Here is a 25,240-nt window from a genome sequence, read left to right on the forward strand (position 1 = left end):
TTTTTTCAATTGGGTAAAGCTTTGATCTCTGAATTTCATGGTTTTGTGAGAAGAAGAGGGAAGACATGTAGAAATGGGAAAATCTTGACTTTGACCAATTTCGGATCTTGGGGGAATTTTCGCAAGTATACAAGTTGAAAAGTACATACATGCAATCGGGATTTTAAAACCCGAATACAAGTATACTTGTAAATTCGAAAATGGAGAAACGGATGAAAAATGGGATTTTGACTTGCGGGAAATGATGGAAATGGAAAGTACGGATATGGGGAACGTGAATGGATGGAAATGGGAATATCCGGGATAGTCATTTTCATGAAAATGGGAAGATCTTTTCAACATGTAATCCGGTTTTTAAAACCCGAATTTGCAAGAGAGGGGTATTTCACATTTTTCAAGCTTGGAAATTTAACCAAAAATGATCAAATTTCTCAACCGTAAGGGAAGAACAAGAATTTCCAGCGAACTTGTAATCGAGATTAAAAATCCCGAATACAAGCTAAGATGGAATTTTGAGAAGAATAATGCAATTTAACAATTGCATTTCAAAGGGAAGATTTGTTTCATGAAAACCAATTTTAAGGGAAGAACAACACATGCGAAGAATGTAATAAATAACGAAAAATGAAGAAAACATGAAAATAATAAAAAGAAGAGAAGAAAGGAAGAACATACCTTGATTGGAAAATCAAAATGCTTCTCCAACAATGCAATACTTCTTGAGATGAAGAAGCAAAACTGAACTATTAAACCCTTATCACGTTTTTGTGAAAATGCCCCCAAAAATGGCAGCAATCTTAAACTTGGAAGAGTAAAATGCCAATGAAAGTGTTCATTTCAAGTTTGTTGAAGCAAAACGATCAAGGTATGTGCTGAAGCAATAACACCAAAGGTGTTTGAAGAGGTAACAATGCCAAAGGATTAAAACGCAGCCAAAGAGAGTCACGTTTTTGTGAAAAACGTGGTATTCATTACACATTCAATGAACCATTAAATGGTGCGAAACTTCTCTTACCCTCCACGCCTTAGGAAGGAAGATCAAAACGATTTAGGAGTGTGCGAAATGTTAAAGATTCAACCCCTCAAAACGTGGCATTAATGATTCACGTTAGGAAAAAACGTGGTTGCTGTTTTTAGGGTAAAAACCAGCGAATTTGTCTTTGAAATGGCATGATAGATGTCCAAAAATGCAAGAAGATAGGATGCAAACCCAAAACGCCTCCTTCATCCAACGATTCATCCACGAATTTCGCTTTGAAAAAGTCCAAAATCGCTTCCCTCTTGCATTTCGGGTTTTGAAAAACAAATGACAAGTTTGTTTTCTTCAAAAGGAAGCAAATCGGGTTTTGGATATAAAATGACAAGTTCGATTTGCACTTTTCCCTCTTTCATGTTTAAAATCGGGTTTTGGATATAAAACAACAAGTTTAAAATCTCACTTTTTCACTCATTAAGCCAAAATCGGGTTTTTTTGGACAAATGACAAGTTAAAAATTGTCAAAAATGAACTTTTATGTTAAAATCGGGTTTTAAAAGACAAACTGCAAGTTTAAAAATACTTGTAAGGGGGAAATAAAATCCCTACAACAAGTATTAAACACTTGCACACATGTAATGGGGATTTAAAATCCCTATTACATGTGAAAACCATTAAAGTAGGGGTTTTTTGAACAAACTGCAAGTTTACTTGCAGTTGAGCTTAAAAAACCCCTATTTTAACTAAAAATGACCAAAAAACAACAAAAAGATAAAAACATTAAATGGGAAACTTAAAATAAATTACAAGTGACATATTTGAAATAAAAAATGCACATGTAAGTGATCAAAAATTCCCCTACAAAGACCACAACAATGAATATCATTAAAACTTGCAGTTTGAAGAAAATTCTCCACCTGCAGTCTGGGTTTTAAAACCCGAAATTGAAGGAAAGGCATAGCAAACGAACCCAGAATTGGACGAAATTTGAAACGTAGTTCGAGAACGGACTGAGGATTAAGCCAGTCCAAGGATTAGTCAAAATTCTGCCTCGGGAAGCGTGCCATAGAGTAATAATTTTTATTTTTTCATAAAAATTTCATCGTAGTGGTCCTTCATTTTTGGAAACAAAAAATGAGGACAACACTTATCTTGAAAAAATTTTGGCAGTGATTCCACTTGTATTTTCTCTACAAGATCCTTCAATGTTTCCTCAAATAGCGTAATGGTGATGAAATCTTTAAGCACCCCTTTGAATTGTTCTTCATACCTGGGCTCACTTACGATAATTTGTATCTCTTTGTTCAATATGTCAACTTGATTGTCCTCTTTAATGAGGCCATTTGAAACCTCCTGCAATTCAACCTCAAGGATTTCCTTTTGTAGCATAAACGAGAATTCTTCAAGGAATGAGTCATCTTCTCCTTCGATTGCTTGTTCAACTCCTGGATCTTCCTTTATCACTGTTGGAGTATCTTCAACTGATTCTTCAACTTTTGTTTCATGGTTTTCCTTTTCAGGTGCAAGGCATGGCAAGCTATCCATTGTAATACATTATTCGTCAGGTGCATTGGTATCGTCAACGTACAATTGATCCTTCTCACAATCAGATGCTGGAGCAATGTCTTGTTCATAGGTTCTCCTAAATTTGGCTGCGAGATGTGCACCCCAAGATTTGTTCATGTTGCACTCTTCCTCGGACAAGGTTGGCATTCCAAATTGGTTTCTGACTTGATTGATAGCCATTTCACATACTGAGCAAGTAAATTCAGAGTGAGGTGAGTTGTGAATTCTACACCACAATGGTAGCAATATGTTTTCAAGACGCATTTCAGCATTCAAAATGAGCTGACTCTCGATCATCCACATGAAGCTTAGAAGAGGATCTTTGGTCTCTGGGACACTGAAGCTGCCTTCTTCTGTTTCTGGCCTGGGGACATCCCAAAAGAAGATTTTTCCCTGCGCTGCCGATTCCATCCTTGATATGTACTTTAAGCAATGCATTTCATCATGTTCTTCTATCTCATGGACTCGACATTGCCTTGGTCTTGCAAACTCGGACAATCTTTGTGGATAAAGCTGTGTATCTAATCTCCACCAAAGTTCAGGAAAATCAATTTGTTGCTCTTCGTGAAACTATTGTCGCTCCATTGAGAAATCTTTTCTTTTTGATTTTTTGATTTTTGATTTTGATTTTCTTATTTTTTTTATTTTTTTTAAATTTTTTTTGGATTTTCAATTTTTCACTTTTTTTGGATTTTTTGGTTTTTCACTTTTTTCGGATTTTCTGGAATAAGAGAGATCCTGACTATCTCAGATTCAACTTGAATGTTCAACTGGCTCCAGCTTGATTCCTTCTTGCGCAAGTCCAACTGACGATCCGGCGATCACCTTCCTTCTTTGTACCACTTCCGTCGAGTGTTGAAAATGACCTTCCACTGATCTTCCTTGGATTCAAGAGTTCGTATTCGCTCCTTTCTTCTGCTTCAATTCTGTCGAGCGTGGAGGAGGGTAAAAAGGTCCTTAAGATTGCTCCTTGTAAATTATGAATTGATAGAATCTGGAGTTCACGTACTTGCCCTCCTTCTAGCGCCAATTCTGTTGTGTGCAGGAGGAGGGACAAAAGTCCTGCACAACTCCTTGCGAATACGATTATCTATGAACAGCTTGATAATGATCGAGGCATGATAGTACTAAAAAGGTCCTTAAGATAACCTCCGTAAATTTGAAGTGATAGAATCTGGAGTTCACGTACGTGCCCTCCTTCTAGTGCCAATTATGTTGACGTGTATTTTGTACACTATCAAACACAGAATAAAATACCTGAAGGTACCTTATCCTCTCTTGAGTAAAGCCTCTGATTGCTGAAGATATCGCGAAAAAGGATCAATCAGGATGACTCTAAGGTTCTTCGTTGTAGGGTCTCTACGTGTGGATAAGCTCTCTGTGGTATGATGTGATTTGCTGGAATCACAAGGGGACTTACATTTGATGATTGAACGTCTGATCTGCTTTGAATATTGCTGGAACACAGGATTTTACTGCCTTAGATTTGAAAAAAGGAAACAAGATGAGGGCGAGGAAATGATCTAATTCTAATACTAAGAATGTAGGAGCAATGAATGATCTTTGATGAAATTCTAACTAAGTCTTGTTTTGACATCGCAGGACCATCTCCACAAGGCTAGTGCGATCTTCGAAGGAAAGCTTTATGATGTTCAAATCATCACTACAAGCATAGACACCATCAGGTTGATGCATATCAATGAAGAAGCGACAAATTGAAGTTGAGCTTAAGCTGAATAATTCCAGTTGACTACACAAGGCAAGCCTGCAATCAACAAACTGCTAGTAGTATGGATATACGAATTCCACCATCAATCAAGCACATTTCTTCCACTCATCTAATAACATGAAATCAAATACGAGAAGTATAGAGACCATGCAAATTGTCGAATCGACCTATAAATTTCACCATTTCTTCAATGAAGTTACAAGTCTTTTACAACAACATCTTGGCAACAATCTTTGCCTTCTCTCTCTACTCTACTCTAATTGCTATTGTATCAACTAGCTAATCACCTTCTAACTACTCTCTAACTGCTTCCAACTGCTTTCCTATTCTATTTTACAAAATGAAGAGCCGGGGCTTATATAGTGCCCTCAATACAATTCAATGGCTTAGATCAATTCGAGATCAATGGCCAAGATTCAACAATGAAAACCCTAATTAGGGTTTGTTACAACCATTACATAACATTTAATGCTTGACCAATGATAAAATTGTATTGCTTGGACACATGTCTTCTTTGGAAAATTCAACCAATGGATAGCCGGGGTAGGTACATTGAAGTTTGTGCCACCTCCCATGAGTTAGGTACATTGAATCTGGACATGCTGAGGTGGACCACACTGACTGGAGAAGTGATGACTAGGATGCCACCTCGTCTGACACTTGTAACTTGGTAGATATTCAACTTGATGTTGTTGAGAAGCTAGCTTTAATTAATTCATCTGGAACTATCTGCTTCTTCAACGAAACCTTGCTCTGACTTCCTTTTCTTTGATGTGCAAGACGATTATGTACCTCGCCTTGGAATGCTGGATTGGAGAAGTCGCCCTTGATGACGTTAGTCCAAAGAAGGCCGTCCTTGTCGATGCTTAGACTGTAGGAGGTCGCCCTTATCCTTGCTTGATCTTCTTGGAGGAGACCGTCCTTGATTTGGCTTGATTTTCCTTGATGAGATCTCCATTTGATGCCTACACAACATTTCAAAATTAGTAATATATCTTGAAGTCTAAAATTTAAACTTAAAAGGAAGATTCAAGATTTTAATTAGGAAACTTCATGATAAATCTTGAGTTATCATTTCCTAATTTAAGATTTTCAAAACAAAACGCAAAATTTAAATCTTAAAAAATGGTGCCAAGGTGATTACGCCATACCTCCACTTGGGAATTAATTTTAAAAAATGATGCAAAAATAGGAGAATTTGCTAGGCAAAATGTAGATCAAGACTCCCTTTAGCAAAATGTGCCTCCTTTAGTCTTCACAAGCATCAACTCCACCACCTTAAGTCTTCAACACTTGAGGAAAATTCGCTCCAAATAGGCCAGCTTTCACACTTCTTTCCTTGCTTCTCCAAATCGCACTTGAAACAATGAGTGAATGATTTGAATAATGAAAAACACACCCCAAATATATAGAGCACTCACCATTTCACCTCCCCATAGGCCGACTTGATGAAAATAGGCCAAAAAAATAAATAAAATTAAAAAGGAAGAGGTCGACTTAATAAAATAATGAAAATGATACCTCAAGCGCTCTCTTTTTTAATTTTAATTTAATAAAAAATTAATTTTAAATACCTTAATAATAATAAAAAAAGAAAAAATCAATTTTCTAAGGCTTAAAATTAATTATTAAATGCTATGCACTTTTATTAAATGCCAATTTAATTAATTTTCCTTTTTCAAAAATCTCGAAGTTGGCAAATTTGGCATTTCATGTGATTTGGAGGATATCAACGTTGGGATATTGCAAAATAAAGAATGCACATGTTAAGCGCTCTGGTCCCTTGGAGAGGGACGGGAGCACTTTTGAAAAAGTGGGATGGTCCTTCAGTGAGGGATGGGAGCACTTTTGAAAAAGTGGGATGGTCCTTCAGTGAGGGACGGGAGCACTTTTTTCATTTTTAGGCTAGGATTCTCAATTTTTTGAAGTCAAACCTTTGTTCACCATGCTTTAGAAGATTTTTCCCATCTCATACAACGTTGCCTTAGCATAATCTCGGAGGGAATTTGTTGTTTTCAAAAAAAGTGGGACAGTCCTTCAGTGAGGGACGGGAGCACTTTTGAGTCCATTGCATGAATTCTTGATCATATTAATCTTCAATTTACCCTCAAGGCATAGAATATCACATTTCACACCATCTTGAGCCTTGGTAATAAAAATATCATTTCAAAATGCAAGGTAAATGGTCATATTTGGAAAAAGTGGCACGGTCCTTCAGTGAGGGACGGGAGCACTTTTGCCAGTTGTCGTCAAAATTTGCAACTCTCGCATCTCAATTCAACTTCAAGGCATTTTAAACACTTTTTCAAACTTGCGCCTTGGTCTCAATTTGTCCAAAATTGGTGAGAAAGGGAAGATAACATATTAAGTGCTTTGGTCCCTTGGTGAGGGACGGGAGCACTTTTGAAAAAGTGGCATGGTCCTTCAGTGAGGGACGGAACACTTTTGCAATTACAAGCTTATTTGTCCTTTGCTAGCCTTCGAAATTATCTTCAATGGATGAATCTTGCCTTCTTTCATTCATTTCAATCACGCAACTTGCCTTGCCTTTGCCAGAAATTTGTATTTTTAGAAAAAGTGGGATGGTCCTTCAGTGAGGGACGGGAGCACTTTTTACATCTTGGCTTACTTTTTTCTTCTTTAAATCTCTCAATTGCGTCCAAGGCATAAAACATCATTCGTCCTTCCCATCTAAGTCAAGCTTTGCCATAAAATATCAAACAAAGAAGAGAAACTTGAAAAAGTGGCATGGTCCTTCAGTGAGGGACGGGAGCACTTTTGACCTTCTAGGCCAAAACTTCATCATTTCATTGTTTTCAATCAAGTCTGGATGCTTTATCATGTTCATTTCGTCCTTCACCATATCTTTGATGTCTCAATTTAACCAAACAAGGCCAGGAATGGCTCAGATAAGTCTTTTCGCTCTGGTCCCTCAGTGAGGGACGGGAGCACTTTTTCCTTTAACCTTCAAAAATTCACCAATTTTGTGCCTTCAAAATCTTCAAAAGTATCAAGTCATGTCCAATTATCATTCCGGAAGACCCTGCACAAAACAAAACAGAAAAGTCAGTGACAAATATGCATAAAATAACATTTGTGCTCTAGTCCTTCAGTGAGGGACGGGAGCACTTTTGTCCTTTCTGGCTAAAATATTCAAAATTTAGGTCTCCAATCATTTCACAAGGTAGAGTTAGGTCATCTTCAAGGTCAGGAATCAGTTAGCAAGAAAAAGTGGCATGGTCCTTAGTGAGGGACGGGAGCACTTTTGTTGTTTCAGGTATCATCTTGCCTCCAAAATTTGATCAAAATTTACCTAGGCAAAAATGTATAGTTTCATTTTCAAAGTGCTAACACTTAGACAAAATTTGGATTTTACCCAAAAAAACCCTAACTAGACCTATCCAGAGACATCTCTGACTTCCTGACAGACTTATCTTACTTCAATAATCAACCTTCAGAAGGACGCTTAATAACTTTCAAAATTTGACTGGACTCGGCTTAAAAAATATCCAAAAGAAACCCCTAAGGCTTAGCCCTAGCCCAAACAACTCACTCACTCAAAACCCTAAAAGCAGAGAGAAGAACAGGCAAAACAAAAGCAAAAAGAGGGGGTCCCCATTTTAATGGGGCGATGTGTGAAATGGTCACAACAGGCTTGTTCTACCGGTTGAGCAGTAGGTGCTGGTTGATCTTCTGTTATAGCAACAAAAATTCATCCATTGTCTGTCGAATCCTCATCAAAATCATCAGTCACACCTTCATCAACAATGTAACAAGATTTGTCTTTGTTCTTCTTAAATCTGTATCTCTGATATTCAAGATTAGGCTTGTATGTTCTTCTAGCTTCTTCTCTTAGTCTAGCATGTCTATTAGGGCATCTCGAAGCCATATGACCAATCTTATTGCAGTTAAAACATTTAAAGGGTGCTTTACCTTCATACTTACTTCCAACTAGACCTTTAGGCATTTTCCTTGCAAATAGTGCTTCAAATTCTTCATTTTTTTTCCTGCTTTCTTCAAGTTCTCTTGCATAAAAGGTTTTCCAATCAGATTTGTCAAATGATGGAGTAGACGAAGTTGATGTTTTAAAGGCTAAATCTGTCTTAATAGTAGCAACAGGACCGAATTCTTCAATTTCAAAAGCTGAAAGTTTTCCAATCAATGTATCCCTAGTTACTGATGTATTAGGCATTGTTCTTAACTAATTTATAGCAGTAACCTTCATTTTATATGCCGGTGGCAATCCTCTTAAAACTTTTGAAACAATTTCATCCTCACTTAAGGTTCCTCTACAACATTTAATATCCAAAACAATTTCATTTACTCTTTCCATAAAAGCAGAAATCCTTTCATCTTCTTCCATTTTCAGATGTTCATACCTGACCCGGAAGCTTTCAAGTTTTGCAATTTTGACTGTGGAATCTCCTTCATTCAGTGTTTCCAAATGATTCCAAATAGCTTTAGCAGTAGACCTATCTGATAATCCCATGATTTGTTGATCTGATAATGTGCTCAAAAGTGCTTCTCTTGCTTTGCAATCATTTTTCTCATCTTTAGCCAAGTTAGTTGGACTGGGCTGACCAGGTACAGCAGCAATGTAACCTTTCTTTGTAACTTCCCAGACATCTTTACCAATGCAATTTAGATGTGTCTCCATTCTGATCTTCCATATGTCATAGTTGGTTCCATCAAGTTTAGGGCTGTCCTTCCTGAAATAATTAGTAGACATTGGATCTCCTCAAGCTATTAAACTTTTGCAAAAGAGGACTAAGCTCTGATACCAATTGTTAGGTCCCAGAGACAACTGAGAGGGGGGGGGGGGGGGTGAATCGGTTGTCAAATAAATTCAAACCAAAAAGAACTTAACCAACTTAATGCTTAATACCGATAAACCAGTTAAGTATGCCGGTAGACAGTTTTAACAGTTAATTGCTATACCGGTAAAGATTAATGCATGAAACATAAACACAAAATCATCCACAACACATGACACCAATATTTGTACGTGGAAACCCTGTAAGGGGAAAAACCATGGTGGGAAACCTTACCCACAATCAGATGATACTATTGCAGATAGTAAGTGTACATAAATAGGGTCTGCACATGCAGAAAGGCCAACAGCCTAGAGCTCACTGCTCAATCACAAAATGGGAGTCACACTGACTACAGTTGGATGGTTAAATCCAATAAGAATGTACTGCGCAAAATAGCATCTTCATATGCTGGATTCAGTACCGGTGTAATGCTGATATGCTTTCACAAAAACTTAACTTCACCTTCAAATGATGTCTGCGTGTATTGCATTGCTTAATCTCACATATACCTTCACACAATTCTTTTTCGCATTCCACACTTGATCTTACAAATAAGATCTTACATTTATACCATAACCTAAGACCAATTTTAGTAGGTCGACTCTACAAGATATTACAATAAAAATATTTTATAAATAATATAATATCCGATGCAATAACGGATTGAACATGTCAGCTTAATGCATTTACAACAATAATTAATCATTTCCATAGCGTGCCATGTTGATCTGGAAAAGATAAACCTGTCGGTGTAACCCTAGACCTATTTGCAGGTAACAACAAATATGCAACTGTGAATATACCAATGAACAAAACTCCAGGACAAGATGTCCAGACGATGTCTTCAACATTACCAAGTGTTTTCCATGTCATTCCAAGTGTCGGTGATCATTATATTCTGTCGGTGAACCATATACCAGTAACTGTGCAATAGTTACTTGCTTGCCGGTGAATGCTGCTGGATCTCCAAAGTGCTAGTGTTTTAGTAGGTGTTGACATCAATGACAAAACCATACCAAAATACCAACATCGTCATCAAAGGGGAGATTGTCAACATCATCAAGTGGAATGAGGCAATCTAATGTAGGATCATATGGGAATGGAGGATTATATGGATCTCCAAAAATCTCCCAAATCTTGGTCCAAATTGTGCATGGGAAATTGATTCCTTAAATATGATTGTAGGTCTGTTTGAAGATGTTTGCACTTAAACTAGAGCCAACTAATCCTATGATATGGTCATTCTTATTATCCCAAACTAATTTCTTCCATGTTATCTCTGGCTTAGGAATGAGTTTATGAAAATGAATCAAAATATTGAGCCACCTGCAATGTGTTAGGATCTATGATACATGGGGACTCGGGTTGTTTTGCCTGTGTCCCCCTATCAGAGACACCTCAAGAATGGGGACAACTTAGGAATCTTTCCTCAGGTTTGACACTGTAAACAATACATTTTGTGAGCAATTTATTGGGGTTTCAATGAAAGCATATAAATTATCTATTCACAAGAATGCTTCCAACGTTTGATAACATGAAATTAATTTTGATTCAAGGATTCTATAATGTCTATGTTAGTATAATAGATGATTCTATAATGTATATTTGTTTTTATGTAGTCATCCCTTGTCCTCAAAAATGGCCTAAAAACATTTTGTCCCCGAAACACATCCTCTCATCCTTGCATCCTTGCGTCTCGGTTACTTGGTGGAACATAGGTTAGGATGCCTTTTTGCCAAGACTCATAATTGTCCTTAGAATGATTATGGAAGGATCAGTTGCATAACCCATGGTTACAACAATGATATGCTTCTCAAATGATACAACAAAAATCAATGCATGAAATGTATCTGAAATGAATTCATTAGATCAAAACACCTCCCCAACTACCAAAATATCCAAGTATTCCCCTAGGAAACCCATCGAGCAAGAATCAAAACAAACATATACCTAAGATAGAAATAGGAAAAAGTGCATAGATGGCTGTGAAGAACTCCTCAATACCTTTCCAACAACGCAAGAATCACGAAAATCAAAGATTGTGGCAAAAAGTTATGAGCTCGAGAGCCAAAAACAATCTGACTTAAAACAACAATTCTTGTCACCAAACAACGAAATTCTAGATAATAACATGCACCATTGGAAAATTCGCAGAACTAGCTTCTTGACAATATTTGATTTTTTCAAAAAACCAATATCATTTGCCCAAGTTATTGCAAAAAGGCCCCCCTTCAGGCACTTGGGGTCAACTGTTGGCTCCAAGGTCTTAAATGAGGTCACCCATGTGACCATGTGGCATGTAGAGGCAAAATTGAAGGCACCAACTTGTGGGCGGCGCCACCAAGGTGGCAGCGGTACTTGGGGCGGTAGCTAGGTGTGCTCTGCTAGGCACATAACACTCCTCCCAAAGGGGATGGTCATGCATCTGACTACTGTCATTACAATCCAATGACCAAAAAACAAACATGGGCCCTCATAAACTTTTTCAAAGTGAAATTCTTTTTAATGTTTGCAAAAAGAAAATTTAATAAATGCAAGTTGTACCTACTATAGACCAAGGTACCATACTAAGGGAAAGATATACAATGTGATGTAGGGTTGGCAAAACATTTTGTAGTGATGACGTTGATATAGAGAATATGTTGTGACAACCAAGAATATTTTGCACAAAGATGCCAATTTTTTTGGTCGAAGGACATCGAGACCTATTGTATGGCTTGTATGGTAGGAAACAGATGAAAAAAACCTCTGATGTGGGTCATAGTGTGAAAACTAGATGATTTGATAATATTACAGGATTGATGTTTCTAAAAGAAACAACCGATAACAAAAACAGAAATAGAAACTACTAAATATTTACAATATTTACATTATTAACCATTAAATAAAGAATAAGGATATTATTCTAGTACCCTCCCTTAATGGTTAATCTGTCTACTACACCTAGTAGCCCCCTGAACCTAACAAACTTATCCGGATGTAGGGACTTGGTGAGGATATCGGCAATCTGGTCCTTAGTAGGAACATACTGTAAATCCACAAATCCATCTTCAACCAGCTCACGGATGAAGTGACAATGAAGCTCAACATGCTTGGTCTGCTCATGGAAGACTTGATTTTTAGCGAGTTTCAGCACCTCTTGATTGTCATAGAAGAGGGGTGTAGGACTTGCTTAAGACAGCTGGATGTCGAAAAGCATCTTCGAAGCCAAACTACCTCACAAGTTGCTTTTACTGTTCCTCGATATTTAGCTTCAGTCGAGGAAAGAACTATAACCTGTTGCTTCTTACTAGTCCAAGTGATAGCACTGAAGCACCTATGCCCAAACTGAAGACATACCTGGATGTGGACCTTTTGTCATCAACAGACCCTGCCCAATCCGAATCTGTGAAACCAATGAGTCCGGGATCTTTGGTCCGTCCATAAAGGATACCAAAGTTTGAAGTGCCCTTGACATGGTGAAGGATCCACCTTGCTGCAACCCAATGTTCTGAAGTAGGAGTTGTTATGAAGCAAGAAATGTAGCTCACGACATAGCTCAGATCAGGTCTAGTTGAGGTGAGATATATTAAACTACCCACTAGTTGCCTAAAATCGGATTCATTCTCAACTGAAGAACCAGATTTCGCCGACAACTTCAGACCTTTCTCCATAGGTCTAGATGCAGGTTTGCAGTCCTGCATTCAGAACTTGTCTAGTAGAGCCCTGGTATATTTGGATTGAGAGATGAAGATGCCATGAGACTGTTGCCAAACCTCAACACCTAGGCAGTAATGCCGAAGCCCAAGGTCGATCATGTCAAAAGATTGGCATAAATTCTGCTTGATTCCTTGAATCAAAGATGTCGAGTTGCTAGTGATGATCAAATCATCAACATAAACAATCAGAATGATAATATCACTTCCAGTAGTCTTAACATACGAATTTGAGTCGGAAGGACTCCTATGGAAACCTCGATCAGTGAGGTACTTATCAATTTTCATGTACCATGCCCAAGGAGCCTGTTTTAGGTCATAGAGTGCTTTCACTAGTTGGAGGAGCTGGTGTTATTTTCCGGCAACCTTGAATATAAGAGGTTGCGTCATGTAGACCTCTTCTTGTAACTCACCATTCAAGAAGGCACTCTTGATGTCCATTTGATGGACCTTCTAGCCACACAAAGCTACCATGGCTAGGACTAATTTGATGGTGCTCAACTTTGCCATCAGAGCAAAGGTCTCCTTGTAATCAATTCCTTCATGTTGAGCGAAGCCTTTGGCAACAAGACGAGCCTTGTACTTATCCAAAGTACCATCAGGCTTGTATTTGACCTTATAGACCCATTTGCATCCAATGGGTTTCTTCCCTGGAGGAAGATCTGTTAGAACCCAAGTGTCATTTTTTAGCAAGCTCTAGTGCTCAGTTGCCATAGCTTGTTCCCACTCAGGTATGCCTTTCGCCTCTGTGTATGCTTGTGGTTCATACACACTATGAATGTTGGCCATGAGAGCAAAATTGACATAATCAGGCTGCTTGCTCTTTTTTTGAGCAGTTCTACCCTCGATGAGCTCATTATCATGAAGATCAACAATTGTCTTGGCCCACCATTGAGGCCGGAGAGCAGAAGTGCCAACATCAGATGCAACAGGTGGAACAAGATCAGGTTCATCAAACAGAAGATTGGATGAATCTTGAGGAAAATCAGGTGGAGCAGCTGCGTGTCTAGGTGATCTTGCAGGAGAAGGAACCGGTGTAGGTGCAGGAGTTGGAACAACTGGAGCCCTCCCATCAGGTGGACTTAATGGAAGATGAACACCTAAGTCTGAAGCCTTCAAAGGCTGATCCTCAAAATCCACAACTAGAGGAGAGAGCTGAAAAGACCCTCGTTCCTACTCAAAAACCACATCACGACTGAAGATGATACAATCTGTGTCAATGTCAACCAGTCGGTAGGCTTTGTGATTATCACTGTAGCCGGTTAGCATGAGTTTTTGGCTCTTGGCATCCAACTTGGTGCGCTTAGCATCAGGGATCCAAACAAAAGCAATGGAGCCAAAAAATTTCAAGTGATTGATTTTGGGCTTGCGGCTTGACCAGGCCTCTTTCGGAGTCTTCTTCTTCACAACCACAGTAGGAGATCGATTTAGAAGATAAACTGCAGTGTTAACTGCTTCAGCCCAAAAATTCTTTGGAACATTCTTGTGCTCAAGCATAGACCGAGCCATTTTGGTAATCGTGTGGTTTCTCCGCTCAACGACACCGTTTTGTTGAGGGGTGTAAGGTGTAGTGAGTTGGCACTTGATGCCATGTTGTTCATAGAAATGGGAGAAGGCAGAAGAACAAAATTCTCCTTCATTATTAGATCGAAGAGTAACAATGTGTTGACCAGACTCTTTTCAACTAATGCTTTGAACTTTTGAAACACAACAAATACCTTTGATTTCTGATGAAGAAAATACACCCACATTTTTCTACTATAATCATCAACAAAAAGTAAAAAATAGCTGAACCTAGTAACAAAAGGAGTAGCCATAGGTCCACAGATATCAACATGGACCAGTTGTAGTACCTTAGAAGCTCTTCAGGAGTTGCCATCTGAAAACGGAGTCCGATACTACTTCCCAACCTGACAAGCTCCGCAAACTTCGAGGTTCTGGGTCTGGATCTCTGGCAATCCAATGACAAGATCTTCTCGAAAAACCTGAGCAAGATAGTGCACATTAAAGTGCCCATAATGCTAATGCTAGAGTGTACTAACAGAGGAGCGCTTGGTTACCATTGCAAGCTCTTGAGAATCACTAGAATCAACTAGTTTGAATAGACCATAATCCTCAAGACCCACAACAACAGTTGTTTGAGTCTCCGAATCAATGATACTACACTAATGTGAACTGAAGGTCGTGTCGAGCTAAGGAGAATGTATTAGTATCTGACTGACTGAGAGAAGGTTGAGTTCCATTGCTGGAACATAGTACACATTGAGGAAAATCAATTTCCTCCCTCCAGACTGAAACTGCACATTACCCTTTCCGACAACGGTGTACTCTTCCCCTCCAAAGATAACTGAATTTGATTAAGGCTAAAAATTAGTGAATCAATCCCGACGATGAGTGAAGTGGCGTGAGGCACCTGAATTGATGTACTAGGTAGAGGATTTGACATGGTTTGCAAGTCTTTTAGCCATGAAGGAGTAAAAGGCAGATTCGCTCTGCTCAGTGTGCTCCGCTACATTTGCTTTCAGCTGCGAACCACTTTGCTTAGCCTGTGCAGCCAAGCGTTTACAACACTCAAGCTTCATATGACCATACTTATTGTAGTAATTACACTGAACATTTTTCTTCTTCGAGCCTTTTGATGACTAAGCAGAGGGTTTCTGTGAGATTTTTCCAAGATCTAGAGACAATGGAAAGCACAAATAAGAGAGAACAAAATAGATGATAGAAATAAACTGTATTCTATCAAGAAAATACTTATCAACTAGATCATTAATCGTTTTTCATACAATGAATACAAGCCTACATATATAGGCAAGGCTATATGGATATGTGAACACACAAACATGACATGTGGCTCAATAAGAAACAAGGGTAGGTAGAAAATAGGTGTGGTAGGTAGGAGAAACAATAAAATATTCCACGAGGTGGATCACCCACCGAAGGTGGAATTATCACTCCACAATAAGTGGATATGATAAAGTAGTAATCAGATCACACCATAAAAGGTGGAAATTCTCCTACACACACTATGCCAATGTGGCACAAACACCCAAGTGTCTCATACCCAAACTACTATGAAATGCATTTCCTAAGTAATCTTAAGTAAGGTGTAATAATATCCAAGATGAATAATTATTTACACCAACACCCCCCCTTAAGTGCAACTTAGGGGAATGTACTTAAGTCTAGAATACAACTAAGCAATGCAAGATGGGTCCTGGCTATGAGGCCATGTTAGGTACCCATGTACAAATGCAAATGCATGCAAACCAATGCAATGAAATCTCTCACAAAGCGAGGAACGAGAGAAAAACCCAATGGGAAAAAACCCTCCCCCACAAGAGAGAAGAAAGCTTTACAAGAGAACTCTCATAGAAGAATGTGAGGAACAAAACCCCATGCGAGGAAAAAGTCCCCCCCATATGAGAGAAGAAGAGAAGGTAGGAAGCCCCCCATCAATGTAGAATCTGCACGGATGATAGAAGCTCGATGATGTATGAAGAAACTGCTCCACGAACGTCGAACAACATTCCTCCCCTTAGGAAGAAACAAAACCAAAGGTGTATCCATGAAGTCTCCCCAATCATGAAGGGAAGATGTATGAAAAAAACTCATGATGAATGAAGTCTTTGAAAACTGCTCAAGTGTCCCCATATCGATGCTTTAAGATACCCCCTCCAAAGGTGGTAAACTGCTCCACATTGCTGAAAAAGGCACTCCAAGATCTAGTGGAGATGAATGTAGAACAAGTCCCAAAGACTCACATGTCTCCTCAAAAGATAAAGAGACCTCCTCCAACTGCTGTACATAAGTATCCACAATCATGTCAACCTCGAAAGAATGATCATGTAGAGAATAAACAAGAGGGTCAGAGTTTTCCCTCGCAACAATAGAAGGATCATCTTCATCAAAGAGAAGATGAATATCATCAATGATGTCTCCCAAATCTGCAATGTAGGATTCCACAAACAAACCTGCAATGTCTATCAAGTAATCATCCCATGAAACTGAAGCTGGAAGACAAGAAATATCCTGTTGCACTGAATCACGTGAAGGCAAAACTATCGCACTATCCGCATCATCAGGTGCAATAGGTGATGTGATATCAATAGGAAGAGATGAAACACAAGGCTCAAGAACGGGGTCACATGTGAGAATCCCCAAGTTCAAGTACCTAAAGTTCTCCTCAAAATCTGAACCATCACAAGAAGTGTGATCATCATGTGAAGAATCATCATATGTGAAATCATTATCATCAACAAAATCTGAAAAGGAGTATAACTGAGATGCATGATCACAGTCGCAATGATAGCTCTAGTTTCCAAGTCTAATGAAAGTTGTCTCAGGCATGAACTCCACAATTTTCTTAGTTGCGCCATGTGTGATTTTGTTGGTTGAAAATTTTGTACACTTGGAGAAATATACAAAATTGTGGTTTCAACCACAGCACACGAGTAAAAACTCTCTTAATTAAGGGAAGGCTCCCCCTATCTAACTACAACTTGGAAAATAAAATAGGATGGGACATCAATCTTTCTTCTTTTTTCAAGAAAGACAATATCCTTTTCTCTTCACAGAAAAAGATAGCGATTGAATATGAACAACAATAACCACTTTCAAGTGAAATAAGAGAAAGGAAATGAAGTTTCCTGAAAGCGCAAAGACTTCCATTACTTCCTTCGGGACGGGACAGCAATATCAAGCTCAAAGACTTGACTATTGGAAGTCCTATCTACCCTTTGCTATACTAAATTTCACAACGAATAAAAGATAACAGCTCAAAGACTGGAATAATCTATTCTTTCAACACAAAGACAAGAACTAATGCAAGCTCAAAGACTTGCTGCTATTTCTTATCAAACAGTAATTTTTCCTCAAGAATAGACGCAAGCTCAAAGACTTGCTGCTCCTTCAAGAGAGTTTCCTATTTTAATTAATCTTCTCTACTTGCAGCTCAAAGACTTCAAATCAGATTGGACTAAGCTCCTTTAGAAACACTTTGCATGGAAGAAATAAAAAGATTCAAACTCAAATATGTAGCTCAAAGACTCAAAACTTGAGTAATCCTTCTTTATTATTCTTCAAAACCTTCAATTCACATACATAAGCTCAAAGACTTCTTGCTGTAAATTTGGCAGAGTTTTTGCTTGCTTTCCAAAAGATAAATATTACAATAGACCCCTCAAGTATTTATAGAAGAGGAGCCTTGAGAAAAAGGTGGGAGGATCCTAACTAACTTGAGAGATTCTCTCAACCACCAAGACTCATTCAATAACTAATCGTGATCCATTTTTAGACTATTCTAGGTAGAGTTTGGTAAAGATTGTTGTTTCATTCATGTACTAATGATCACATTATAGCAGTCCAGATTTTGATAAGGTTTTGTGAGGAGGTTTTAAAGTGGAGATTCATGGTATTTGGCACCCCTGAGCACTTACAGCAGGTCTGCCATATTACCAGCAGCTCTGAAATTTACAGTTCTGGTCACCTAGGTCAAGGTGAATCATCCAAATCTTCATAGAGAGACTTTTCAGTCTTTGATAAAGGGATATCTTGCACACTGGATGAAGTTGGAGATTGGCACTTCATTTAGGGATTCAAACCCATATATTCCAGATGCCTTACTATTTGTATATGTAGTTGGGCGACCCTTTGGGAACTAGGCATTTGAAGGATAGAAAGAATCAACTCCTTTTTGGGAAGTTTTAGAGTCCTAAAAACCCTCGGTACAGCCTATGAAGAAAATTACAAATATAATAAATTTGAGGTGCTACCTTCTTGTGTGAAGTCTGGGTCATTTTTAGCTGGCTGTCCCATTCTGAGTCTCTTTGCATTCATTTCTGGATTCACATCTCTATCCAGACTATTTACAGAATGTTACATGACTACTGTGTTAATTCTGGACACATTTCAACATTATTAGCAGACCACATGCCAGTATTGAATGTTTATCTTGTTACTGTAATCATTCTTGTATTGCTGTCATAATTTCTGAATAGTGTTATTCATCAGAACAGCTAGGAGTGTGCTTAATTGTGAAGATCTATCTTATCTGTTGTTTAGCATTTCATTTTGTCAATGTGATTATTTTTAGTAAAAGAGAAATCAGTTTATGCTGTTTCAATTTATGAGCTTTTTGTCAAACATTTATTGAGATTCAGTTTGGGAAATCAAATACCGTTGAAATCCACATAACATTCTAAAAGGGAATCTTACATACACCTCAGTAATGTTAGCTTTAGTCGGCATTTTTATGGTAAAAAGGTTTTATTTGTTTTATGCATAATTCTTTCTCCTTTCCCTGCACTTTTGAATGATAATTTATTTTCTTTCTTTTGATGGCTTCGATGATGAATTTCCTGCAATAAGAATATTGTGAACCACAGAAACAAATTTTTTATGTTAATTGCTATTCCTAAGCAAAGAAATGTTGGGATGCAGAAATGTCTTACTAACATTTTAAGTGAATGCGAATCAGATTTTGGACGCAAATCCTCAACTGTCCTTCCATCTACAGATACAAAACACCATAGAACTTATTAGGAAAGGAAGAATAATGGAAGCTCTTGAATTTACGAAGGAAGTGGCACCAAGAGGAGAAAAAAATGTAAGCAAGTTGTTAGTATTGTAGTTATGAATTTAATATTGGTTATTTTAAGTTTGAAACCAGGATTCTCCCTTACATATTATATGCGCCCTCATTTTTTTCTGCTTCATGTCATTTATTTGTTTACCCACTTATAATTGCTTTTCTTTTATTCTTCCTGCAACACTCAGAGCTTACACAATACCATTTGAGGATGGGTATTTCCTCCATTCCAACATGAATATGTATAATCACCTCAAGTACTGATGCTAATGTGTAGTTTCTGATATAAAATTGTGCTCATTAATAATTATTTATGTTTTGAATTCAGACTGGGATTGAAAATCCAATAAATAATTTGAAGTAAATGTGTACATTATTTTAAAATCTGTGATGGTGGATGAAAGGGACATTCATGTTGTTACCTTTGTAATATAGCCCAACATAATCACTACAATCTACAAGAACATTGTAGTTTATTTATTATATGGTATTAATAATTTGTAATGTCCCTTTCTTAAGCACTTCAGCATGGTGGACCATTAGCCTATTCAGCAAGTTCCCGTAGGCTAATGAGTTAGGGTTAGGGGACTCATGATGATAGTTTGATACAGCTTTTGGCAGCGACAGGTGTTTTATTGAGCTCAAGCAGTTGAGACTTGCATAACACCCTTTTCTAGAGTGGTTTTGGATAGTTTTTCCTATACTATTTTTAGTAAGTCAGCCCAGGGCACCGACTAAGCTAGTTGTCAGTATTACTATTTTTAGATTTGTTGGTGGATGCAGCTAATGTTGATATCTTGATATTTGATATGGTCCAATGCTTTTAATTTAAAAAATGATAAATTATTAAGTCTAATTAAATAGTTAACTTAATTATTTATTTAAATATTGATTATATGGCGCCCAAAGTTAAAATTAAAAAGGGCTAGTGTTAAATATTAAATTAAATGAATTTATTGGATTGGGCACCCCTTTTATGAGACATAAGAAGTTTTCAATAAATTAAAAAAGTATTCCTTTGCTCGGTGTGGGTTTTCGAGGCTATAAAGGAAGTCTTTTGAGCTCACTTTGTTATGCTTGGATTTGATATTTTGGAGATTTCTCTTGTTGGTTGAACTTATTCATCTTGTAGCTTTGTGAGGATGAAAACCCTTGTAAGGAACATATTCTATGTTGGTGAAAGATCCAATCTAGAAGATTTATTTGGTGGTTTCATACAGAGATCATAGTTGGGCTTCACTGGTGGTTTGTATCTCAGTTTGCATATAGCACTTTCATAACAGACTTGTGGGAGGTCGATTTGAAGGAGATTGAATATGATTTTCTGTTTGTACCTCATCTTGCTGCTGTACCTTCTCTGTATTGTGAGGTTTTTTGGGTGCCAGCTGACGGTTTTGGTAAGGTTTAAGTGGCCCAAGGGGGACGTCTAGGGCATCTTTAGTGCTGGAAATCAGAAAAGTGGTCGAAGAATATTCATCTTGGTTGTGGCATCCACTTTTGTGAGCTTGCAGGAGCTGGCTCAAAGTACAGTTAATTATGAAGTCATCCATATTCTTTGAGTTTGTTAGAAATGGCATTATAATGCTATTTTATGATCTGGGTTGCACTTGTTTTATAAAATATTGTTGTTTCAGTTCTGAGAATAAATCTGAAATATCTCAAGTTGTGGGGTTTCATAAATATTGTTCATTTATAACTTGTTTCATTTTCCTATATTGCTGTGTGTTTGTTGTAAAACAAACCCTTTCTGCATCTTTTTCTTCTTCTATCAAACACATCAAAACAGAAAATAAAAAACAAAAAGAAATGGTGTATGTTACATAATTCTATTTCAAAAACTCAAAACTATGCATTTCATATTTGCTTTTAAAATTCAAGTGCTAACTCCCATGAATTTTATAGCTCCTAAGTACTCAAGTACATGTAATTCCATTCAATTCCCCCTATCGTGGTATCTTGTTGACGTGCATTTTGTGAACATGCGCAACACAGAATAAAGATTTCCAATGGTCACTTTACTCTCTCTTGATCAAAGGTCAATTGTATGCTAAGATTGCAATAAGTTCAAACAATTGACTCCAAGGTTCCGATTATGCAATGGATGTGACTCAGTTGGCTTGATGTGATATGCTGGTAATCCAAGGGGACTTACGTTTGGATTGTTCTTTCACTTCTTGTTGTGGTTGGAACTTCATCATTAGATATAACAATTGTGTGGTGTTCTGCTTCGAATGAATTGAACTGGAATGGACTGAAATTAAAGGGGAAAGGGTTAGAAGGATCTAAATCTACTCCTAAGGGCAGTGATACCAATAGATAATGCTCTAATGGACAAATTCCAAATAAACCAAGTTCTGCTTCGCCAAGATTAACTACAACTCCACAAGAAATGGTGCAATCTTCCTAAGATTTTGAAGGATTTTCACGTTGAGAAAGTGCATTTGAATACATAAAATGGCGTGTTGACGTGCTTTTTATGACAACGTCGAACATGGAATAAAGTCGCCTAACGGTCACTTCACTCTCTCTTGATCAAACTATGATTGTATGCTAAGATTGTTGTGAGTTCAAACAATCGACTCCAAGGTTCCGGTTATGCAGTGGACGTGACTCAGTCGGCTAATGTGATATCCGGGTAATCCAAGGGGACCTACGTTCAAATCATTCTTTCACCTTTTTGTTGTGGTTGGAACTTCATCATTGGATATGGCAATTCTGTGATGTTTCTGCTTCGGATGAACTAAACTGAAAATAAAGGGGATAGGGTTCGAAGGATCTAAGGGCAGTGATATCAATAGATAATGCTTTAGTGGACAAATTCCAAATAAACCAAGCTCTGCTTCGCCAAGTTTAACTACAACTCTGCAAGAACTGGTGCAATCTTCTAAGGATGTTGAAGGATTTTCACATTGAGAAAGTGCATTTGAGTACCCAACATGATGCAATCCAAACGACTATTCACAATCAAAATAACTTTACACTGCAACTTATAATCAACAAGATGCAAAAAGTATGAACCATGGAAATTCATCAAACACCATTACATTCTCCATTGAATGTAAGCACTATACTACTACTCTAAGTGAGGAAGGTCAAACCATGCAAGTTTTGAAAGAATAACTGAAGTGAACACCATCAAAAAACAATGCATCATTGTCATTATCTCAAAAACTTATCGCAACAATTTCATACAAATCGCCCTGCTTTACAAATGAAGCGATCACCCCCTTATATAGGCCTCCGGCCTTGATTACATGCAAACCCTAATTAGGGTTTGACCCAAAAGATTCCGCACACATGATGCAACAAGGTGGGAATAAACAATAAATGCCCATCACGCCCACTTACAATAAATTCTTTCCTGCCCGAAATGGCATCCACTGTGCATTAAATGCACCATTCTTTACTAAATTTGCTCAACATGCATTAAACATTTCTTCATGCCAAAAATCGCCCCATCATGTCATAAATGTGCCATCACCTCCACTTGCGATGGCTGCATGCTTAAAAAATCTTCCATAATGCCTTAAATGTGATGACTACATGCAAAAGACGCTCCATTAATTCCACATGCGCTAACCCGGTTGCCACTTGGCAAGAAACCCTTGGAGAGAGAAAATTCGTGGAGAGAAAACTTATAGAGATAAAATTTAATCTAGAAATAATTTTCTTGAAATTTTGAATTTGCCTTGTCTCAAAGGATATTTTCATTGATTTTCAACATTTCCATTTATTAAGGAATTTATTCAAATTAGGGTTCTAGGGTCCAGAAGAGGGAAAATTATTTCACTTAGCTGAATCTGAATTTTTTTAAAAATTTGGATGAATTTTGATGCCTAAAAATGGATTTTTCAAATTTTTTCTTGGGGGGAAATTTTCTTTTCAATTCTTCCTTGACTCCAATTTTCCATGCCATGGAATTTGATCTTCTAACTTGGGCGTGGAATTCACCTTGAGGAGGAATTTTCAAATTTCTTGTTTTTTCCTTGACCCGACTGCCACTCTAGTGCTCTCAACTGTGCTTGGGCGCTAAAACACCATCATGGAGGAATTCTTCCTTCGTGTTGTCTTTCCTTGACACCTTAGAATTGGCACCCCTTCTTGATCTTGGGCGTTGGATGCTTGGCATGGAGGAATTTCTATTGGGCTTGACTTTTCCATGGCACCCCCCATTTGGTACCCTCAACTGGCCTTGGACGCTAGTTACACTACATGGAGGAATTTCAATTTTGAATGCATTTCCTTGATGCCTTAGGATTCAATCTTCTTTCCTTGTCCTGAGCGTGAACTTGGTGTCCTAGAGGAATTCAAGCCCTTGATAACTTTCCCTAACACCTTCCATTTGGCACCCAACTCTTGGATTGGGTGAAAATTAGGCATGGAGGAGGAATTTTGTGTGTGGAGGAAAATTCCTCCACACACCCTTTCTAGAACTTCCCTTTGCATTTGGGTGCGAAATCACTAGAGTGAAGGAATTTTGGGGGTGGAGGAAAAATCCTTCACCACCCCATTTCAACATCCAACTCCATGCTAGAGCGCCAAAACCACTAGGTGAAGGAAAAATTGCCTCATTTTAGCGCTCACCCAATTTTGGCACGATTTCACTACCTGAAGAATTCTTGCTTTGTTTTCCATCCAGACTAGTCATTTTTCAATCATTTCCAAATCATGATGCCATTTTGGAATTGAAGAGATTTTCCGTCGGACTTTCCATGCTTTCCACTTCTGAATGGGAATTCCATGTTCAACCATTTTTTGATCAGTAGCCTACCTTTTCAAACTTTCTAGATTTAGACAATTCTTTAGGATTGTTCAGTCTTCAGTGTCTACTTGTGAAGGACATGCCAAAAATAGACTTTACCAAAATAGTAAGTGTTTCAAAATGTTAGGTTCAGGGCAAAACAGGACATAGAGACACCAAAAATGGAAATTGCTAAAAATAGTAAGTTTGACTTTTGGCAAAATTAGACCAATCTAAGAGGCAGTGAAATCCCTAAAAAATAGGAACTTTCTAAAAGTAGAAAGTTGCTTAGAATTTTCTCAAATTTGACATGTAGGTTTCTTTAAGGGCACTGATTTCAATGCAACACTCAGTTTTTCCAAAACCCTAAAGGAAAGGCCTCAAATCCAAGTGTGAAGGATGAAACCCTAAAACATACAAAATAGGTTCCAAACTTACCGAAATTTTCACAAACGAGCTGCAGACTTGATCAAATCGACCCCCTAACACTTGCAAATTGAGGAGATTGACGAGATTGTTGCAAAAGACCTAAGGAAACACAACCAAAAGACCAAGAGGACCTAAAAAGTAGGGGGTCCTGTTGTGACGTATTCGCACATCGCCCCATTGCAAATGGGGACCCCTGCTTTTTACTTTCTAGGGTTTGTTTTTCTGGGTTTCTAGAGTTTTGTCTGTTAGCCTTTGCTTTTCGAGTGTCACCAGGGGGATCACTAGGATGGCAAGCTTTGCTTGAGCCGAGGTGAGTCTTTGGGGCCCCAGAATTAGGGTTTCTTTGAAAGTCTTCCTTAGGGCCTGGTTTTGCTCTTGTTGCTAATTGTGTCTTGGTTGGTGAGTGAGTATCATTCTTGAAGGTCCGACCTAGGTCAAGTTGGTGAGTGATGAAGTTTGGAATGTCATCCTGATCTTCAAATGCCCTAAAATTTGGCTGTCTGGAATGTCCTGATCCTGAAATTTGGCTAAGTCTGGAATGTCCTGATCCTGAAATTTGACTAAGTCTGGAAAACTAAAGAATCCTCCAAAAACTAGATTTTGCAATATAACTCCTGGAGGTCCGAAACCACTCTCAAACATCCTGACAGTATATATGGAATATAACTTAAAGTATAAGAAATGTCACTTATACTTAAATG

General features: G+C 37.9%; 1 protein-coding gene across 3 annotated transcripts in view; it reads left to right on the forward strand.

Annotated features, from left to right (window-relative positions):
* The window catches only part of LOC131857168 (protein GID8 homolog), a 137,863-nt gene that overhangs the window by 64,169 nt on the left and 48,454 nt on the right, over nucleotides 1–25,240 (forward strand). For all 3 annotated transcript variants that reach the window (XM_059209346.1, XM_059209347.1, XM_059209345.1), the window contains exon 4: nucleotides 19,259–19,387. In XM_059209346.1, the coding sequence (XP_059065329.1) occupies nucleotides 19,259–19,387 (129 nt within the window). The remainder of the gene's footprint in view (nucleotides 1–19,258; nucleotides 19,388–25,240) is intronic.

This window comes from Cryptomeria japonica, chromosome 7, assembly GCF_030272615.1.
Source record: "Cryptomeria japonica chromosome 7, Sugi_1.0, whole genome shotgun sequence".
Taxonomy (NCBI): Eukaryota; Viridiplantae; Streptophyta; class Pinopsida; order Cupressales; family Cupressaceae; genus Cryptomeria; species Cryptomeria japonica.